The sequence below is a fragment of the Typopeltis vanoorti genome, chromosome 1 (genome assembly GCF_054136105.1).
Source record: "Typopeltis vanoorti isolate ZY-2024b chromosome 1, IOZ_Tvanoo_1.0, whole genome shotgun sequence".
Classification (NCBI taxonomy): Eukaryota; Metazoa; Arthropoda; class Arachnida; order Uropygi; family Thelyphonidae; genus Typopeltis; species Typopeltis vanoorti.
In genome coordinates this window covers 132,903,748-132,922,570 of record NC_143549.1, presented here as the reverse complement: position 1 = coordinate 132,922,570, position 18,823 = coordinate 132,903,748, and the positions used below count along the sequence as shown (strand labels likewise).

At 36.8% G+C, this 18,823-nt stretch overlaps 1 protein-coding gene across 3 annotated transcripts in view; it reads right to left on the bottom strand.

Annotated features, from left to right (window-relative positions):
* Positions 1-18,823, bottom strand: part of FucTB (alpha-(1,3)-fucosyltransferase 10) — a 167,922-nt gene that overhangs the window by 102,379 nt on the left and 46,720 nt on the right. For all 3 annotated transcript variants that reach the window (XM_090393841.1, XM_090393824.1, XM_090393832.1), the window contains exon 3: positions 1,880-2,025. In XM_090393841.1, the coding sequence (XP_090249967.1) occupies positions 1,880-2,025 (146 nt within the window). The remainder of the gene's footprint in view (positions 1-1,879; positions 2,026-18,823) is intronic.

The window sequence follows — 18,823 nt, the reverse complement described above, 5'->3', positions numbered from 1 at the left end:
GAAGAAATCGACAGCTTTACTACGAGGAAAATTAATGTCTCCTTAAGAGCTAGAAAGATTAGTATGAGTAGAAATTGGCAAATCAGGCAAAGAAAAACCCTAGAGTTTTTTTTTAGATATATGGCAAGTAGAAGGAGAATGATTATGATAAGATGATGTTAATGGATGAAAATGGTAGAATGGTAACTGCTGCAGAAGACAGTGTTGAGGTATGTATCCAGTGATCAATTTATAAGGGTGTTTCATCCTAATCAGGGTAGAATCATGAGCAATTTAAGTGTAGAGAACACAGGAGAGGATGGATTAGTTGTGAGTGAGCAGGAGGTATCTGAGGAAATAAATAACCTTGATGTCAATAAGGCACTAAGATTTGATGACATATCACCATGTGCAGCACAGGTTCCAAGGGAGTGGAAAGAAGGTAAAATTGCTTCACTGCCTGAAGGTGGTGATAAGGATGCAGCTACAATTCATAGACCAATCAGTTCTGGTGAAGGTATGACAGAGATTGGTGAGAAGTAGAATAGGGAAATGGGTTGCTAACAGCAGTATTCTCTATGGTTATCATCATGGGTTTGTTAAAGGGAGATCATGCTTACTAATTTCTACTTATGTACTATAACAAGGTGACAAATACTTTGGACAAGAGAGATGAAGATACAGTAGTGTACTTGGATTTTGCAAAAGCTTTTGATAGATAACATGACACACAACAAGCTGTTAAATTGAAACAGATAGGACTGTATAACAGACTTCTGAGTTGGATCAGTGACTGGCTGTCAGATAGGTATCAGAAAGTTGTATATAGAGGTGCAGTATCCCAAAAGAGGAAGGTCACTAGTGGAGTACTGCAAGGGTCAGTTTTAAGGCCACTGTCATTCAATTTTTATATTAATGATATTGGATGGGTTGAACTAGTGATATGCAGCTGTTTGTAGACGATTTAAAAAATTGGGAAGAGCAATGCAGAGTCAAGTAAATGTTATGGCCTTACAGGAATACTTGAAGTGATTGCATGAATGGGCAGTTAAGTGGAACTTTCAGTTCAATGTTGCAAAACAAAGTGTAAGGTTTTGAAATTTGATAAACAGCAATGGGATGCAAAGAATACACTTGGTGGGGAAACTTTAAAAGAGGTAGAGGAGATGAGAGATCTGGGAATGGTTGTGGACAAGAACCTGAAATTCAGGGGCCACACTGCACAAGTTGTGAAGATATTACATTGGATAATGGCAATCATGCAGAGGACCCTGACATGCAGAAACAAAGATTTTTGATGCCACTGTATAAGGCCTTGATCAGGCCTCATATAGATTACTGTGCACAGATATGGTCACCAGGTTTTCATGGTGACGAGGATATGCTGGAAAGGGTGCAGAGAAGATTGATAAAGGTGGTCAGTGGTCTTTGGAGTAGAAGGACAGATTGAGAGAGAATGTAATTTGCAAAGCCTCGCGAATAGGAGGAAGAGGGAGGGGGAGATATGATTGAGACATATAAGCTTGTCAGAGATTGTTATCAGGTTGACAACATGGAAGAGATTTTTCAGAGAATGGGGGGAGGGGGGCATAGAACAAGAGGCCATCACTGGACACTGTATAAGGAAGGTGTGAGCAGAGGAGTGAGGAGAAGGTTCTTTGCATGGAGAGTGGAACACTCTGCCTGTGTGTTGTGAATGTAGACACACTGAATCAGTTTAAGACACAGTTGGATAAGCATTGCATGCAATAGTGTGTACCTCCCATGATGAGTCTCTGATTCCATGGAGGTCAGATGTTAATAATAATAATTATTATTACTAGTCTAGAGTGCTCAAACAAAACTTTAAGATATTGTAATAATTATAACTGTAAAGAAAAAAATTCCATCCATATCTTACTCGTGTAAGGCTATGATTGAAGTAATGTCTGTCTTCTGTAAAGAAACATGCCTCAGCTCCACAGTGTCTCAAGTTACCCCTTTCTCCAGTAAATGGGGTCCACCATACAAGAACTGGATGTTCCAATTTCGCAGACTCCAGAACACCTGTAAAAATTTTAATTCATACACAAATTTCATATCCTTAAAAAAAGGATTCAAACAGAATAGGAAAAAAACAGGAAAAACACAAAACAAATAGGAGAACAAACTAATAATTCAAAAATTATGACTATGAATTATTACAACCAAAAGCATATTTAAATAAATTTATATAGATTTTTATGTATTTATATATAAAATATACACTTCTGAATCAAAAAATTAGAATAATCAAAGAAAATATGTTGAATGATTGATAATTCTAATTCATTGCATAGAAAATAATTATTACCAAATATGAATTAACATAATCTAAATCTACATACTTTGTAGATTATATAACCACGTAAACACATAAAAATGTAATATGAATTACAAGAAAACTGTTATTTGAAAACACAAAATTAGGATAATTTTTAATATGGTTCAAAATATTAGAATAATGCAAAAATAAATGCACAAAAATTACAGTCAAAGGGAAACAAAATGATAATTAGTACTTCGTTGCATCCCTCCTTAGATTTTATGACTGTTCCTTAACAGTTGGGCATATATAAAATTTCATTGTATATTATGATATACAATGAAAATGGTAAAGATTTTGATGCATAGCTAGTATAATATTGCACAAGCTTTTTAAAATAACTAATGATTAGTTAAAAGACAAAAACTCCTAGAGCAATAGTAGTTTCACTATAATATTTCTCATCACCCACATTTCTAATTCGTATCACCTATTTGTCACAGCTTATTACTTGCAGAGGTGTTACTGTTATACTCATCTGGATATGAGTATAACAGAGGGGATATAATAAGACAGAGGCATACAAATTTGTAAGAGATGTTTACAGTAGAGATATTGTAGCTCATGGCTGGTGCATCCAGAAATTGGAAATCACATATTTATCCCTAAAACTGGTTACAGATATATCTAGGAAGCATGTGAGGTCTTTTCATGATGAGTATTTGGGATGGACCATTAAATGATATTGATGAGTGTAGTAAATGTGTTCAAAGAGGTTGTGATGGGTGTTTAAGAACTAGGTGACTCAAATGGTCATCTCCTGATGAGTCCTTGGACTCCCTGGAGAACACACAATAATAATGGTAATCTTACCTTACCTATCTCTGCATCACCAGCAAACAATTTAACATCTCCTGTTATATCCTTCCTGATGTTATTTATGTATAGACTGATCCCTGGAGTTCACTACTGGTCACCTTAAATCTTGTAGACTTACCCCCCCCCAACCCACATACACCACTTTTTGATATCTATCACTCATCCAAACTAGTACAAAGCAGGTAGGTTCCAAAAGTTTCCAGCCTGACATACACACTTCGTGCCAATTTTAAAATACCATGCATGACAAATACAGCACCATCTATGCGGAGGCTAGTATACTAGTTTCAACCCTCTACCTGTGTCATTCAGTTGGAGGCGCACGTTTCATTAACACAAGGCATGCTAAGTGGCTGTAATGTTAAAAATTGAGTACCTCATTGTGATAAAGTTTTTCACCAGAGAAGGGCTTTCTCAAACGGCAATTTGATGGTGTTTATGGGGAATCTTCTCCATAAACAGTTTAGCCTAAGGAGAGAGCATCAAAGATGATCCTTCTGATGGTTGGCCTGTGGAAGTGATGACTGATGAAAATGTCTCTGTTGTTGAGGAGGAACTGCTCAATGACAGATGACTGAAGCCCAAAGTAGTCTTGGGGTTGGGGTTTTTCTATAACAACCATCTTTTGCATCATTCATGAGAAGCTTCACATGATGAAGGTAGTGCAAGGTTGGTGCCCTGACTTCTCTCTTCAATTCAGAAGGAGCGTTGTGACCCGTTTCGACAAGTTTTTAGAGCATTGCCAAGGGAATCAGAGAGAAATGCTGGAATCCATTGTCACCAGGGATGAAATCATGGTCCTTTATCATGATCAGCTTTCCAAAAGGGAATCCATAGAGTGGTGAAGTATCCCCCCCCACCCTTGAGAGAAATGCCAAGGTCACCCAGTTTACCAAGAAGATCATGGCAACAACCTTTTGGGATGGCCAGAGAATTCTCTTGGATTGACTTAAAGAAAAGGAATGCAACTAATACCAAATGCAAATATTATGCTTCACTCCTGCACAACATCATAAAGGAGAAGAGACGAGGAATGGTGAATCATGCTGTTCACCTGCTTTACGACAATGCTTCAGTCCATATGGCTATTGTAGTGAGGGGCTGTGGCTTCCAGGAGATTGAAACCCACCCTACATGCCAGATCTAGCACCAAGTGACTACTACCTCTTCTCAAAACTGAAGAAAGAAAATAAGAAAGAAAATTTTTAGATGACAGTGAGGTGAAAGATCCAGTATTAGGCCATTTTGCAGACAAAAGTACAGACTATTTTTCGAAGGGCATAGAAATGTTAATTCAAATGTGAAAAGTGTGTTGAAGTAAAGGGAGATTATGTTGAAAAGTGACACAATTGTTTTCTTTCTGTCGCCTCTAAAAGTCAGTCAGACTGGAAACTTATGGAACCACCCTTGTAATTTACAAGCTGATCTGATATCCTTCAATTTTATGCAACAGCCTTCCATGTTGAATCATGTCAAAAGCTTGAGCAAAGTCCAGAAATGTCACGATGTATCCTTCTCTCTTGTCTAACAGAATGGTAACAGAAAATGTGGGCAAGTTACTAAACGTGACCTTCCCTGAGTAAACCCATGCTGTTCAATGCAAACTATAGATTCTTTGTAAAATAAACACTATAGATTATTTTGTAAACACACACTTTGTAAACAAAATTTTCACCAACCACTCCACAGATAATGATAGGTCATTAGTCTGACATGTCAGTCTTTGCACCACCCTCGTGCAATGGGACTATCATACATTCTTTCTGCTCTTGTGGAATCATCACTGTGCTAAGACTCATATTATACAGATAATTCAAAGTAACAGCTACTTCAGCTGAACAACTCTTTTAGCATCTGTTCTGATATCATATCAGTGCCTACTGCCAAATTAATATTCAGCCAATTTGAACAATAGGTCTAATACTTCCTCCTCACACCTGAGTTTCTTTCTCTAGTGCAGAAGCAGCATTGAGCTCAATGTTGCATATAGTAGGTTGACAGTGTTTAGCAAAATGGGCACTTATTAGTTGAACAATCTTTTCTGCATCTGCTACCCACATATCTGCACTGACAAGAGTTATTCTTTCACATTCATTCTTTCTTTTACTTGAACAATAGAATTCTTTTGGGTTATCTTTAGTTTGCATAGTCAGTTTCTTTTTCATACTCATTCTTAACTATCCATACAACAGTCGTCTTAACCCTTCTGGCCTGTGTGCCTTATAATTTTCATAACTGACATCATTCTGCACACGATATTCCTTACACATCATCTTATCATTAAGAACCTCATGCTTAATAAGACTGTACATCTATTTCACTCCCACTCTGTTTATTCCCTGAATCCTAAGGATAGCATAATTGATGTGTTTTTAAAATACTTCCCATGCACTGCTGATAACCTTCCCATCTAGCAACCAATACCATGGGAGTAAACCTAGTATTCTCTTCAAATGGTCATAATTTCCTGCTTTGAAGTTCAGCATGAAATCTTTTTACATAAAATATCCATACAATTAGTTACTTCCCACCTCAGTACGCATGATCGCTGTCACCAATCAGATCTAACTCTTTACTTAAAGTTTCTGTCACATGTTGCTTAAGAAAGTTGCAACAGCTCAATAAATATGGTGTCATTCTTTCATGAGATTTCATGGTATGTTTATTTGGCAATGCATTTCATCATCGCTGGCAGCTGACCCATTAGGTCTGTAACTACATGTGTTTGATCTTGTTAAACTCCACCTCACACCAAACAGTTTCAAACTTGCAGCTACATGGAAAACTGTTACTAACATTGCAATCATAGCTATCTCCCCTAATTGGACTCAAATCATCTGATATCATTAGCATCAATTCCCCTACTCTCCTATTTTGCCTCTCCATCCTAAAAATACTGTATCCTTTACACTCTGAGAGCCAGGTCTCACTAATGACAATCTGAGGCCACAACATATTCACTAATGCAACAAACTCAACCCCCTTTGTTCCTTATACCACTGGCATTTGTGTACAGACATAAGTTACCTCTATGTTCTCTTGTATACTCTCTTCTATAGTCTGCATGACCCAGTTGGACAACTTTCAGATTCCCGTTCATATTTAACGCCTCACTTATGCAGCCATTACTTAATAAGTCCAAAGCAGATGAGCACACAATCATCTTTTCAACAAATTATTGATCATATTTGTATCATTAATATATTTGCATAACTTAGCTCTTACACACAGATTCACACCATTCCTCTCATCAAAATCCAGTTTCCATGACTTCATATTAGGTCTCATACCACTGAATAATTTTTCAAGACTTCTGATATCAAACACATTGAAGAGTAGGACATTCCTCGAACATAATATCCCTTCTTCCTTCCAACTCAATTGGAAAATCTTCAACCGCTAACAGTGAGATCACAGGAGTAGAAATCTACTTCATGTACAACTCTACCAGCAAATGACTACTTGAAACTGACTTAGTGGATATAAACCGAATGCTGATAACAGGTGACTTAAACACCAAACACCCAGCCTGGAACAGCAGTACCATTAATTGGAATGGTAAAATCCTCAACGGTTCTGTCATCACAAGGAACATCATGGTTGTAGGAAGCTCAGAATCCACACACTAAAGCATGACATGTCCTGATTTTTAGACATTGCCATATTCCAAAACATTGTTCACCAATTCAGGCTGAGTGAATGCAGTGGATGATCTCAGTTATAAGCACAATCCAGTACTACTTAGGCTAAGAAAAGGAAAATACTCCTGACCATCTATCAGTAATCAACTGGAGAAACTACCTAACACACTCCTCATGTTCATAGCTCCAGTCCCAACTATAAAATCTAAAGAGATGATTAACACTTCAATACACAACCTGGATGCCAGAAGAAATCAAGAATCTCATCTGCAAGAAGAGCTAGATGCTGGTATCACAAGATGCTGGCCATCCCTGAAGACAGATAAACCTTTAATAGAGCTACCTATTCAGTCCAATAAGCACTGTGGGACCACTATATTTCGGTATAACCAACAATGGGAAATGAAACTGTCTCCAAACAACTGATCTCTCACTACAGAAGAAGATGAAAAGGGCTCTCAGAATGGACTGCAAATCCCTCCCACCAATCCATGGTGAAAGAGACTTGATCTGTCATGATGCCAAGAAAGCAGAAGCTTTTGGTAACAGTTTAGAAAAACAATGCAGCCCAACCTACATGCATGCAGACCTAGATTTTGTTAGGAAAGGTCACTCCACAATACACTACATGCTGAAACACACAAATATTCCAAATGACAACTATCTGCAAAAGCCATTATGCACATGATAACCATCATTAATGCAATGGTAAGATTTCACTATTATCAGACATACTGGAAAGAAGCTGACACAATCTTAATCCCAAAACCAGAGAAAGCAAAGCAATTCCCACAGAACAATCACCCAATCAGTCTGCTCTTCTGCCTAGGAAAGACTGCTGAATGAATGATACTAACAGGACTGCAAAAAAATTAGAAGGGGGGGTAAAAAAACTTCATACCTGATGGGCAGTTTAGCTTTTGTGAGAATCACTCCACTGTACAACAACTTGTCTGAGTTGTGGAACATATCCGTGTGGGATACAATTGGAAAAAACGCATCGGTGCAGTCTTTCTTGATAGTGCAAAGACAAGATTCGGCACAGAGGGCTCTGTAAACTAATCAATATAAAACCGTGTGGAAAGGCGTATGTGTTCGTTGTACATGTTGATTGGATTTTAACGGTATAGATGCGAACACGGATTGATAAGAAAATAACTATTTATTATCTTAAATGTCCAGCATCTTCAGAGCGCACAAACAAAGTTTGTGTGCTATGTGTGCTCTGAAGATGCTGGACATTTAAGATAATAAATAGTTATTTTCTTATCAATCCGTGTTCGCATCTATACCGTTAAAATCCAATCAACATTTTTTAATTTTGATATAGAGTTTATAATCAATATAAACTCTATAAACTAATCAATGTCAAATCACTATTAGGACTGACCAGCTTTATCAGTTCCTATCTTGAAGATTGAAAGCTTCATGTGAACTTATAAGGAATCAGATCATTTGAATGCAAGATCACAGCAGGAGTTCCCCAGAACTCCCTCCCTACTGTCACCTTTGTTTTTTGCCTATATGGCTTCACTAACTTGATATGCAGATGACACGGCAAAGACAAAAATTGGTAACTGAATAGATGCAGGCTGCTATCTCAGAATTAGAATTTTGGGTCAGGAGATGGTGCATCAACATCAGCATAGACATGAGTGTCACTGTCCTCTTTACGAGAAAATGAGCACACCACAAAAGCAGAGTTGTGTTTGATATCCCCCATCCCCTGGCAGCCAGTTGTCAAATGCTTAAGGATACAGCTAGACAAAGGCTTTTGCTTTGTGTCCCATGTAGATATGACTGTTCAAAAGCAAACAAAACAATAGTACAACTTTACCTGTTAATGAACTGACACAGATGGCTATGCATGGAAAACAATCTGCATCTATATGATGATGTATGGCTTGCCAACCTGGGGACACAAGGCAGACTCAAACATCAAAAAAAATACAAATCATATTTCAATACAAGTGCATTTGCATGGCATTCAATCTTCATGGTTCATAAGGAATGCACAGCCTCACAGAGAAGCCAATATTCCAGATATCACAACCTTCCTACATGAAATGACTTCAAACTTTTTTTGTGAATGCAGCCACTCACTTTAACCTATTAATCCACAAGGCAGTGGACTATGACGAACACGTCTGCAAAACCACACTGTGCAGCTAAGTATGAAATACACTGCTAATCAGTCCAGAATAGGTAAAATAAGTGCTCGCTAAACAAACCTAATTTACATTTTTACTTTCCGAAACCAATAAAGGGATAAAGGGCCAAAGGGTGGGAGTATCTCGCCAGAAGTGTTATCCGTAATCCATTCAAACTCACCCCCACACACATCCAAGATTTTACCTACCTCACATCTGTTCCTTCTACACAACCTATGCATTGAATCATTTGCTTCATTTCTATCATATCCAGGTAATATACTGACTATTTTCACTTTCTCATTCTTCCTTCTTGCTTTTTCCAGTAGTCCTTTCAAATTCTCTCTCATATTGTATTTATTCCAAGACAAACTGCTTTCTAATTGCATTTTTTTTTTTTTTTTTTTTTTTTTTTTTAGCATCTGGAAAACATGAAGCAGTAACACTGTCATCATTTGCATATTTAATAATAATCTCTATACCACATATCCTTTTTTTTTATAATCAATTTTACCTACCTGATTACATTATGCACTATCTTATCTGATCCAGTGCTTTCACCTTTTGTTTCTCTTTTTGTCTCTTCTTTTGCTGCTTACCATTTATACACTTCCAATGCCTCTCTAATTACTTTTCAACTTTTTCAAATTTTCTCGTTGTCCACATAATGATTTGCTTTAGTCAAGACATTTCCAAAGTTAATTCATACTCAATCTCTTCGCTAGTGTCAGAAATGGCCAGATTATGTTTACTGCGTATAGATACTTTTTAAAAATTTCAATAGCATTCCTTTTTTTTCTTTTCGGTGTACTGTCATTGCAAGATTTTGGTGACATTTTATGATACTACTTTAATATCACTTTTCAAAAAAATATCAATATATATATATATATATATATATCAAATAATTATAAATATATAAATATATGAAAATCTGCAGTAATATTACTAGAAAAGCTAATTATTGTAGGAAAATAATACAATAAAATACAAAAAAAATCACCAATTTCACAGCTGGTGAACTCATAATTACTTCTACTTATTGTATTAATTCATTCCACTCACTCACCAAGCAAAAAATTTAATCCACACTTACTAACTACCATGCTCTTACATAATTTCCAGAGGTGGCTCCTTGTCCTCTCTCTTTACTTATCATTTGATGAAAGATTTCTTTTGTGTCAGTCTCATAGAATACCTAAAACTGAGGCAATCTGAGGGAAGGTCAACTTATAAACATGGTTCTTAGTAGCATCTTTCGTGTATGTGTTGCTCAGATAAGTCCTTATTTTTAGTAAATATGGGAGATATTGTTAAGTAAAATTAGTGTTATTTCTGACTGTGTTGTTTAGTTATGACTATTATTATGTGATATTATTTCAAAGGCATTCTACAATATGGTACCGATGCGTACGATAAAAAGAGCAGCAAAGGCATCGAAGTTGAATGATATTAATATGCAGAATTCAGTGCTATGTGGCATGTGTTTAATGTATTCATTGCTGAGAGTGAATGGTTTCTGGTACAAGAGCAAGAATGGAGAAAATATTTGTTGGAAATGTTTCAATGAGTGAATGCAAAAAATGAGAGTCATGTCGAGAGCAGAAGAATGAAGTGAATGATATCAAGGATATAAGGAGGGATTGTGACAGTGTTATGGAGAATACAGCAGAAAATGTGAATGATAGTGCATGAAATATAAATGATAGTTTGAAGGAAATGGAAGAAAGTAATAATGTTGATGATGAGATGCCGGTGCAGAAAGAAATTACACCTTTATGTGGATTCCCTCACAGGACAAAATATTAGCTCTAGTGACTGCAGAAACAACTGCCGTGTGGTATACAGCAGGAGGGAGAAAGAAAGAGTGAATGAGAAAAGCAAAAAAGTGCAAGAAACTTGGAAAAAAAAAAAGAGAATACTCATAATGATTTTATGTTGTTTTTGGCCATATGAACTATGGAAAGGATTGACATCAACTGGGCTAAAATTGGTCGAAGAAATTTATTTGATACTAAGTAAAAAATATCGACAAATTTTGCCAACTTAGGTGTTTGGCTTCTTCAGGGTGAATTCAATAGATACAAAATAACTTAAACACTAAAACTGTTCATGAAGGAATGAACCGAATACAATTGTATTGTTTTGTATCTATTTAATTCACCCTGAAGTAGCCAAACAGCTAAGTTGGCGAAACTTGTCAGTATTTTTTTACTTAGTATCAAATAAATTACTTCGACCAATATAAACCCAGTTGATGTCAATCCTTTCCATAAAAAAGAATATTGTATGGGAATTAGATAATAAGAGGTATAATTAATGAGAAATTAATTATACCTCTTATTAGTTAATAAGAAGCTAGATGGAATGAAGGTCACTGGTGCATGGGAAGCAGTCAGTGATTGTTTGAACAAGGCAGTATCAGACTGCATATCCAGGGTTATACAGGATAAACTGAGTAGGGATTAAGTAGATGAGTAGCAATATAAAACAGGAGCTGCCGAAAAAGAAAGCATTCTGGAAAGAACATAAATAGGTGATCAGCATGATTATGAGCAGTATAAGGAATGAGCAAAATAGGGTAACAAGTATGGTAAGAAAGGCTAAATCAGATTTTGAGAGAAAATTAGCTAACGCCAAAGTAAATCCAAAGTTTTTTTGTTTTTTTTTTGCTACATAGCAGCAAGTAAGATAAAGAATGATTATGGAAAGATAACTTTACTCAGTGCTGATGGCAGGAAAGCAACAGAAGCAGAAGAAATAGTTTGGTTACTAAGTGATCACTTTGCTGTTACTGACATCACAGAGAACTGATGTGAGAATTGAAGTGAATGAACGGGAGGTACTCAGGACATTGAAAAATATTAATGTGAATACAGCAGTAGATCTGGACAGTATGTCAGCTCATGTGCTATGAGAATGTCCAAGTGCCTCTGACAAAGTTGTTTAATTTAAGTCTAAGTTCTGGCAAGGTTCCAAGAGAATGGAAAGAGGAAAGATAGTTCCATTACATAAAGGTAGCTCCAAGACAGAAGTAACAAATTACAAACTAATTAGTATCTCATCAATGGTGGTTAAAGTATTGGAAAAGTTGGTTAAAAGTAAAATTCAGGAATGGATGGGTAGGAATATGATACTCTATAGGGCGGCATGGCTTGTAAAAGGGAGGTCCTACCTCAGTAATTTATTCATATTTTATACTAAGGTGACAGCAGAATTGGATAAAGGAAATGGCTAAACAATGATACTGCTGGAAATTGCAAAGGCATTTGACAAAATACCACATGGAAAATTATTACATAAGTTGGAGCAAATGGGAATGAATATCAGGTTGGTTGCATAGACAGGGGGTGACTGATACACAGCCATTCGAGGGTGCTGTATAGTGAAGTGGATTCAAGGCAAATGAGGGCAACTAGTGGAGTGCCCCAGGGCTCTATATTTGGGACCACTACTCTTTAATTTGTACATTAATGATATAGCAGAAGATTTTACAGGAAGAAATTCAGTTGTATGCTGATGCCAAACTTGAAATGACAATACTTGATAAAGGTGATATAGATATTTTGCAGGATGACCAAAATAAATTGGCAGTGTGCATAAAGAACAATGGTTGTTCTTTATGCACACTTCTAGGGATTCTCAAATTCAGAGGACATATTGACAGCAATGGCAAAATAGCTCAGAGGTTACTTGGATGTTGAGAACACATTGACAATTAAAGAGGTTAATTGCTTTTTATAAGCTTTTCTTCCACAATCCTTCTCAACTATAGGATTGTGGAAGAAAAGCTTGTGAAGAACAAGCTGGATTCAGAACAAATAGAGGCTGTCAGGATCAGATTTGTAGATCTGGAAAATGCATATGGCAAGATGCCAAGAGAGAAGCTATTCAATACGCTTCAGTTATATGGTGTCGATGGGGGCATTATATCAAGCAATATTTAGTCTAAATTTGAGTTGTAAGTCAGCAGTTAGAATTGAGGGAAGTACAGGAAGATGGTTTAATGTTAAATCTAGTGTGAGACAAGGATGTATATTATCCCCTCTGTTATTCATTATGGATCACATTATGAAGGAAGGTGGCATTAAACATGATATCAAAATTGAAGATGTTAATGTCAGCTCTCTACTGTATGCGGATGATGTTATACTTCTAAATAAATCTGCTACAAGTCTGCAAGATTCTCTGACTAAATTGAATAACTGTTGTAATAGATATGGTATGAAGGTCAACAATAAAAAGAAAAAAAAAAGGAAATAGGCAGAATCATTGAAAATGTCAACTGTGTTGTGAATGGAGAACCTGTGGAACAAGTAAAACTTTTCAACTACTTAGGCATGATTTTTAGTCAAGATGGTAAATTAAATATAGAAATAGAATCAGCAAAGCTGGTATGGCGGGAAGTCATCATCATCATCAAATTCCTGCCATGTACCCTCAAGGAGTGTACAGGATATGATAGTAGTACATGAAAAAAAATTACATCATTACTAACTTCCTATCAACAATTTTCTTCCAAATCAGTCTGTTACTTGTCAAGACCACAACATTATCAGATCTTATATTTCTATCGTTTAAGGCACTTTGTACCGTATCAATCCCCCTATTTCTTGGTCTTCCTCTGGGTCGTTTTGCTGCCAACCTGGCAGAGAACACTTGTTTTGCTAATCTTTCTTCACCCATTCTGTTTAAGTGACCATACCACCTGAGATTAGCCCTGCTAACTCATTCCTGGATGCTGACAATGTCAAGTTCTTTCCTAATATCCTCGTTTTTATTATGATATTGCCATTGATGCAATCTGTTCACGCCTCTAATCTTTCTCAGGACTCTCATATCTGTGGTCTCTAGTCTTTGGTCAAATGTTTTACTTCTGACCCAGCTCTCAGATCTATAAGTTAAAACTGGTTTGAGCACTGTCTTGTATACAGCTAATTTAGTGTTCCGACTAATTTCTCTCTTATTCCATATGAATTTATTCAATTGACTTCCCACCATACCAGCTTTGCTGATTCTGTTCTCTATTTCTATATTTAATTTACCATCTTCAGTAAAAATCGTGCCTAAGTAGCTGAAATGTTTTACTTGTTCCACAGGTTCTCCATTCACAACACAGTTGACATTTTCAATGATTCTGCCTATTTTCATTGTCTTTGTCTTTTTATTGCTGACCTTCATACCATATCTATTACAACAGTTATTCAATTTACTCAGAGAATCTTGCAGACCTGTAGAAGATTTATTTAGAAGTATAACATCATCTGCATAAAGCAGAGAGCTGACATTAACATCTCCAATTTTGATATCATGTTTAATGCCACCTTCCTTCATAATGTGATCCATAATGAATAACAGAGGGGATAATGTACATCCTTGTCTCACACCAGATTTAACATTAAACCATCTTCCTGTACTTCCCTCAATTCTAACTGCTGACTTACAACTCAAATAAAGACTAAGTATTGCTTGATATAATGCCCCCATTGACACCATATAACTGAAGCGTATTGAATAGCTTCTCTCTTGGCATCTTGTCATATGCCTTTTCCAAATCAACAAAACTTAAATACAGATCTTTGTTATATTCCCATGCTTTCTCAACTATTTGTCGTAAAGTGAAGATCTGATCTTGACAGCCTCTATTTGGCTTGAATCCAGCTTGTTCTTCACCCAGCATTTCTTCCACAATTCTTCTCAACCGTTTCTCAAGTATACTTGCATAGATCTTGCCAGGAACACTGAGTAGGGAAATACCTCTGTAATTCTCGCATTCAGTTTTATTTCCCTTTTTATATATGGGTACTATGAGAGCACTACTCCAATCATCGGGAATTCGTCCCTCTGTCCAGGCTTTCTGAACTATGCAGTGCAGCCACTGTAACACTTTTATACCACCATACTTCAACATTTCTGGTCGAATATCATCACTCCTGCTGCCTTTCCACATTTTAAGCCTTTGATGGCTTTTTCTACTTCAAGTATGGATATGTATTCCTGACTGCATGCCTTGTCAGTGTTTTTTACCAATGTGCTGTCATCACTGCTAGTTTCATTTATCAGTTTTTCAAAGTAATTACTCCATACTTCAAGGATATCTTTTTCTTCCGTTTTCATGTCACCTTTATCAACTCTAACTCCTTTTACAGTTAACTTTTACTCTTTCCTCCATTCCTAAGCTTCTTCAACAATCTCCAGAATATTTTGCCACCTTCTTGATATTTATTTTCTATATTCTTGCCAAAGTCCTCCCATGACTTTTGTTTAGCTAGTTTTACACAGTGTTTAGCATTCCTGCATTTGTCTCTGTATTCTCTAAGAGCACAAGCTGACTTATTTGCCAGGAACTTTTGATATGCTTTCTTCTTTTCCTTCACTGCCTCTTTAACTTCCTCTGTCCACCATGGAGTTCTAATATTTCTATCCTTGCAGACAATTTCACCACATGCCTCTCTAGCTGAATCAATGAAGGTTTTCTTCAAGGCTTGCCACTGAATCTCTAAAGTTTGGTTCCTGTTCTCAAATTGTTTCATTTTTAATTCAATATTCTTTGTGTATTTTAGTCTACAGTTCACATCTGAGAGCTGCTCAACTTTTATTTGCTTTAAAACTTTCTTACATGTTATTCTTTTCAATATGAAATTCAATTTTATCCTGCTCAAGACTAAATAGTGATCACTTCCAATTTCAAATCGTCTGTACACTCTGGTGTCCTGCACCAGGGAGATTAGCCGGAACACTAAATTAGCTGTATACAAGACAGTGTTGAAACCAGTTTTAACTTATGGATCTGAGAGCTGGGTCAGAAGTAAAACACTTGACCAAAGACTATAGACTGCAGATATGAGAGTCCTGAGAATGATTATATGCGTGAACAGATGGCATCAATTGCAATATCATATTATAAACGAGGATATTAGAAAAGAACTTAACATTGTCAGCATCGAGGAATGTGTTAGCAGAGCTAATCTCAGGTGGTATGGTCACTTAAACAGAATGGGTGAAGAAAAATTAGCAAAACAAGTGTTCTCTGCCAGGTTGGCAGCAAAACGACCCAGAGGAAGACCAAGATATAGGTGGATTGATACGGTACAAAGTGCCTTAGATGATAGAAATATAAGATCTGATAATGTTGGAGTCTTGACAAGTAACAGACTGATTTGGAGAAAAATTATAGATATTAAGTTAGCATGTAAATTTTTCATGTAGTACTATCATATCCTATACACCCCCTTGAGGGTACATGGCAGGAATTTGATGATGATTATCACTCCCAGATCCCTAGCTTCATCAATTTACTGTAAACTAGTACCATCACTAGGATATGAAGTATGTAATCTTTTCATCCTGAAGTGCATTACCTTACATTTTAAGACATTGAATTAAAGACCATTTAAACCTGTTCTCCTGTTAGTATGTCTGCACAGACATGCTCATGAAGATATCTTTATGGCATGGTGAAATATTGATTTAATAACTGAACAACTAAGTAAAGTTAGTTAATTATTATCTACAGACATGTTTTACCCCTTCAACAATAAAAGTATGTTTCCAATACACAATTTACAGACAAAAAATGCTACTAGTGTTGGTAGATGGTGTTTTGTGTTATTGGAAGATTCAGTAATGGAGACAGTGACTTGTGTGTAATGAAGAGTGCCCTCCAATGATGAGTCCTTGGATATGCTGGATATGATATAATCATCATCAAGGGAGTGTTCAGATTACTATAACAGTGCTTCTTAATTAAGTTTGCATTATCACTAATTTCCTATGAAGATAACTTTCCTCCAAATCAGTCTGTTACTTGTCAGCACTCGAATAGTCATATCTAACATTTCATTCTTCTAAGGCACTTCTGACCACTCTAGTGCAGCTCACACATTCTTGAATGCTAATAATGTAAAGTTCCTTCCTAATATCTTCATCTTTAATATTGATTCCATTTGCTCAGCACTTTCATATCTGTGGTGTTGTCTTTGATCAAGTGCTTTATTTCTAACCAAACTCTTTAGATCCAGAACTTAAAATTGGTCAAAATACTGTGTTGTATGCTGCTAGTTTCGTGTTTTGGCTACTTTCTCTCTTATTCCATAAAAATTTATTCAACTGGCTCTTCACCATATCAGCTTTGCTTATTCTGTTGCATATTTCAAAATTTAATTTGCCATCTTGTGGTGCTAGCGTCGCAGTAGCACGTGGCAGTGAATTTGAGCTGTGCAGAAGAAAGTGATTTTTAATTGGTGAATAGTCCGCTTTTTTCCCCGTTTTTCTACGTTTTTGAGTGCTAAATTGTTTCTCTGAATACGAGTGTACTTCAGTGGTTGTTTTTTGGAAGTTAGTTGCTGTCGCGATATAATATATTTTGGTACCGTCGGAATCGAACGCGTAACGGTGGAAGACAAAACGAAGCTAAGTTACTGTATTTAGTTATATTTCATTTTATTTAATTATATTTAGTACTTAAATGTTCTGATGTTTGTACTTTTTTTTCCTCTTATTTATTAATTGAATAATTATTAAAGATTACGCTACTCGGCAGTAAGGAATGATGGTGGATTCAGCAGCAGTCGCAAGTGGCGTAATGCCAAGTCCTCCGCCATTTAAGAACTCAATTATTAGCAATATCATAAGGGACTTTGTGGCATGCAGTACTTGCGGCATGTATCCGTCTCGGGAATTACATATGTGGCTTGTTAAAGAGAGTGGAGAGCGTATGTGTGCAAAATGCAGGCAGTTGGAGGAAATAAGTACATTAGATATATCGATATCCGACTTTGTTGCTCCAGGAACGGGGAATGAATGTAGGAAGACAAGTAGTGTGATAGGAGAGAATGAGAAAATAATAGTTGATAGTGTGGAAGATGTGAGTGACTGTGAAAGTTTAGGAGATGGTTTTGTTTGGGAGAGTGAATTTAGATTAAGAGTGACTGACCTGCAGAGGGAGATAGATGAGTTGAAAGAGGAGGTGGAATGTCTTGTGAATGAGAGCAGAAGTATGAAAGATAAGATTAGAAGAATGGAAGAGATAAATGCAAGGCGAATCAGAGTAGGAGAGAGAGAGAATTTAGGGAGTATGAGTGAGAGGTATGGGGGTGCTAGAAAAGGAGAGAATGGAAACAGTAGAAGAGAGGGAATGAGAGAGAGATATGGAAGTGCTAGAAGAGGAGAGAATGGAAACGGTAGGAGAGATGGAATGAGAGAGAGGTATAGGAATGCTAGAAGATGAGAGGATGGAAACAGTAGTAGGAGAGACAGAATGAGAGAGGGATATGGAAGTGCTAGACGTGTAGAAAATGGAAACAGTAGGAGAGAGGGAATGAGAGAGATGTATGGGAGTGATAGAAGAGGACAGAATGGAAACAGTAGAAGAGAGAGGTATGGGAATGAAAGAAGAGGAGAGAATGGAAACAATAGGAGCAATGGTAAGAGGTATAATGTATGGCGACTCAATGATCCGTGGTGTTCAAGATAGGATGCGTGAGGAGTGTTTGCCAGGAGGAACAATAGAAAGGGTGGCTATGGCAATTAAGAGAGGTGAAAGGGTGGATGAGATGATTGTGATGGTAGGAACGAATGACTTGAGTGGTAATGTAAGTCGGGCAGCGAGAGATATGAGATTTTTGCTTGAGACTGTACGGAAGAAGAAAGACAGAGAGAGGAAAAATAGTGTGCGTGTTGCCTAGGTATGATAATGATGAGCTGAGCAGAAGAGCGGTGATATTGAATGGCATAATAGCGAGAATGTGTGACAAGAGAGGACTGGTATATGTAGATGCTTGGAGTGCGTTTGAGGAAAGAGAGGAATTGTATGCGAGAGACCATTTACATTTGAATGCGGAAGGACGTAGGCATGTGGAGAGATTGCGGTTCTGAACGAGTCAGTGTGT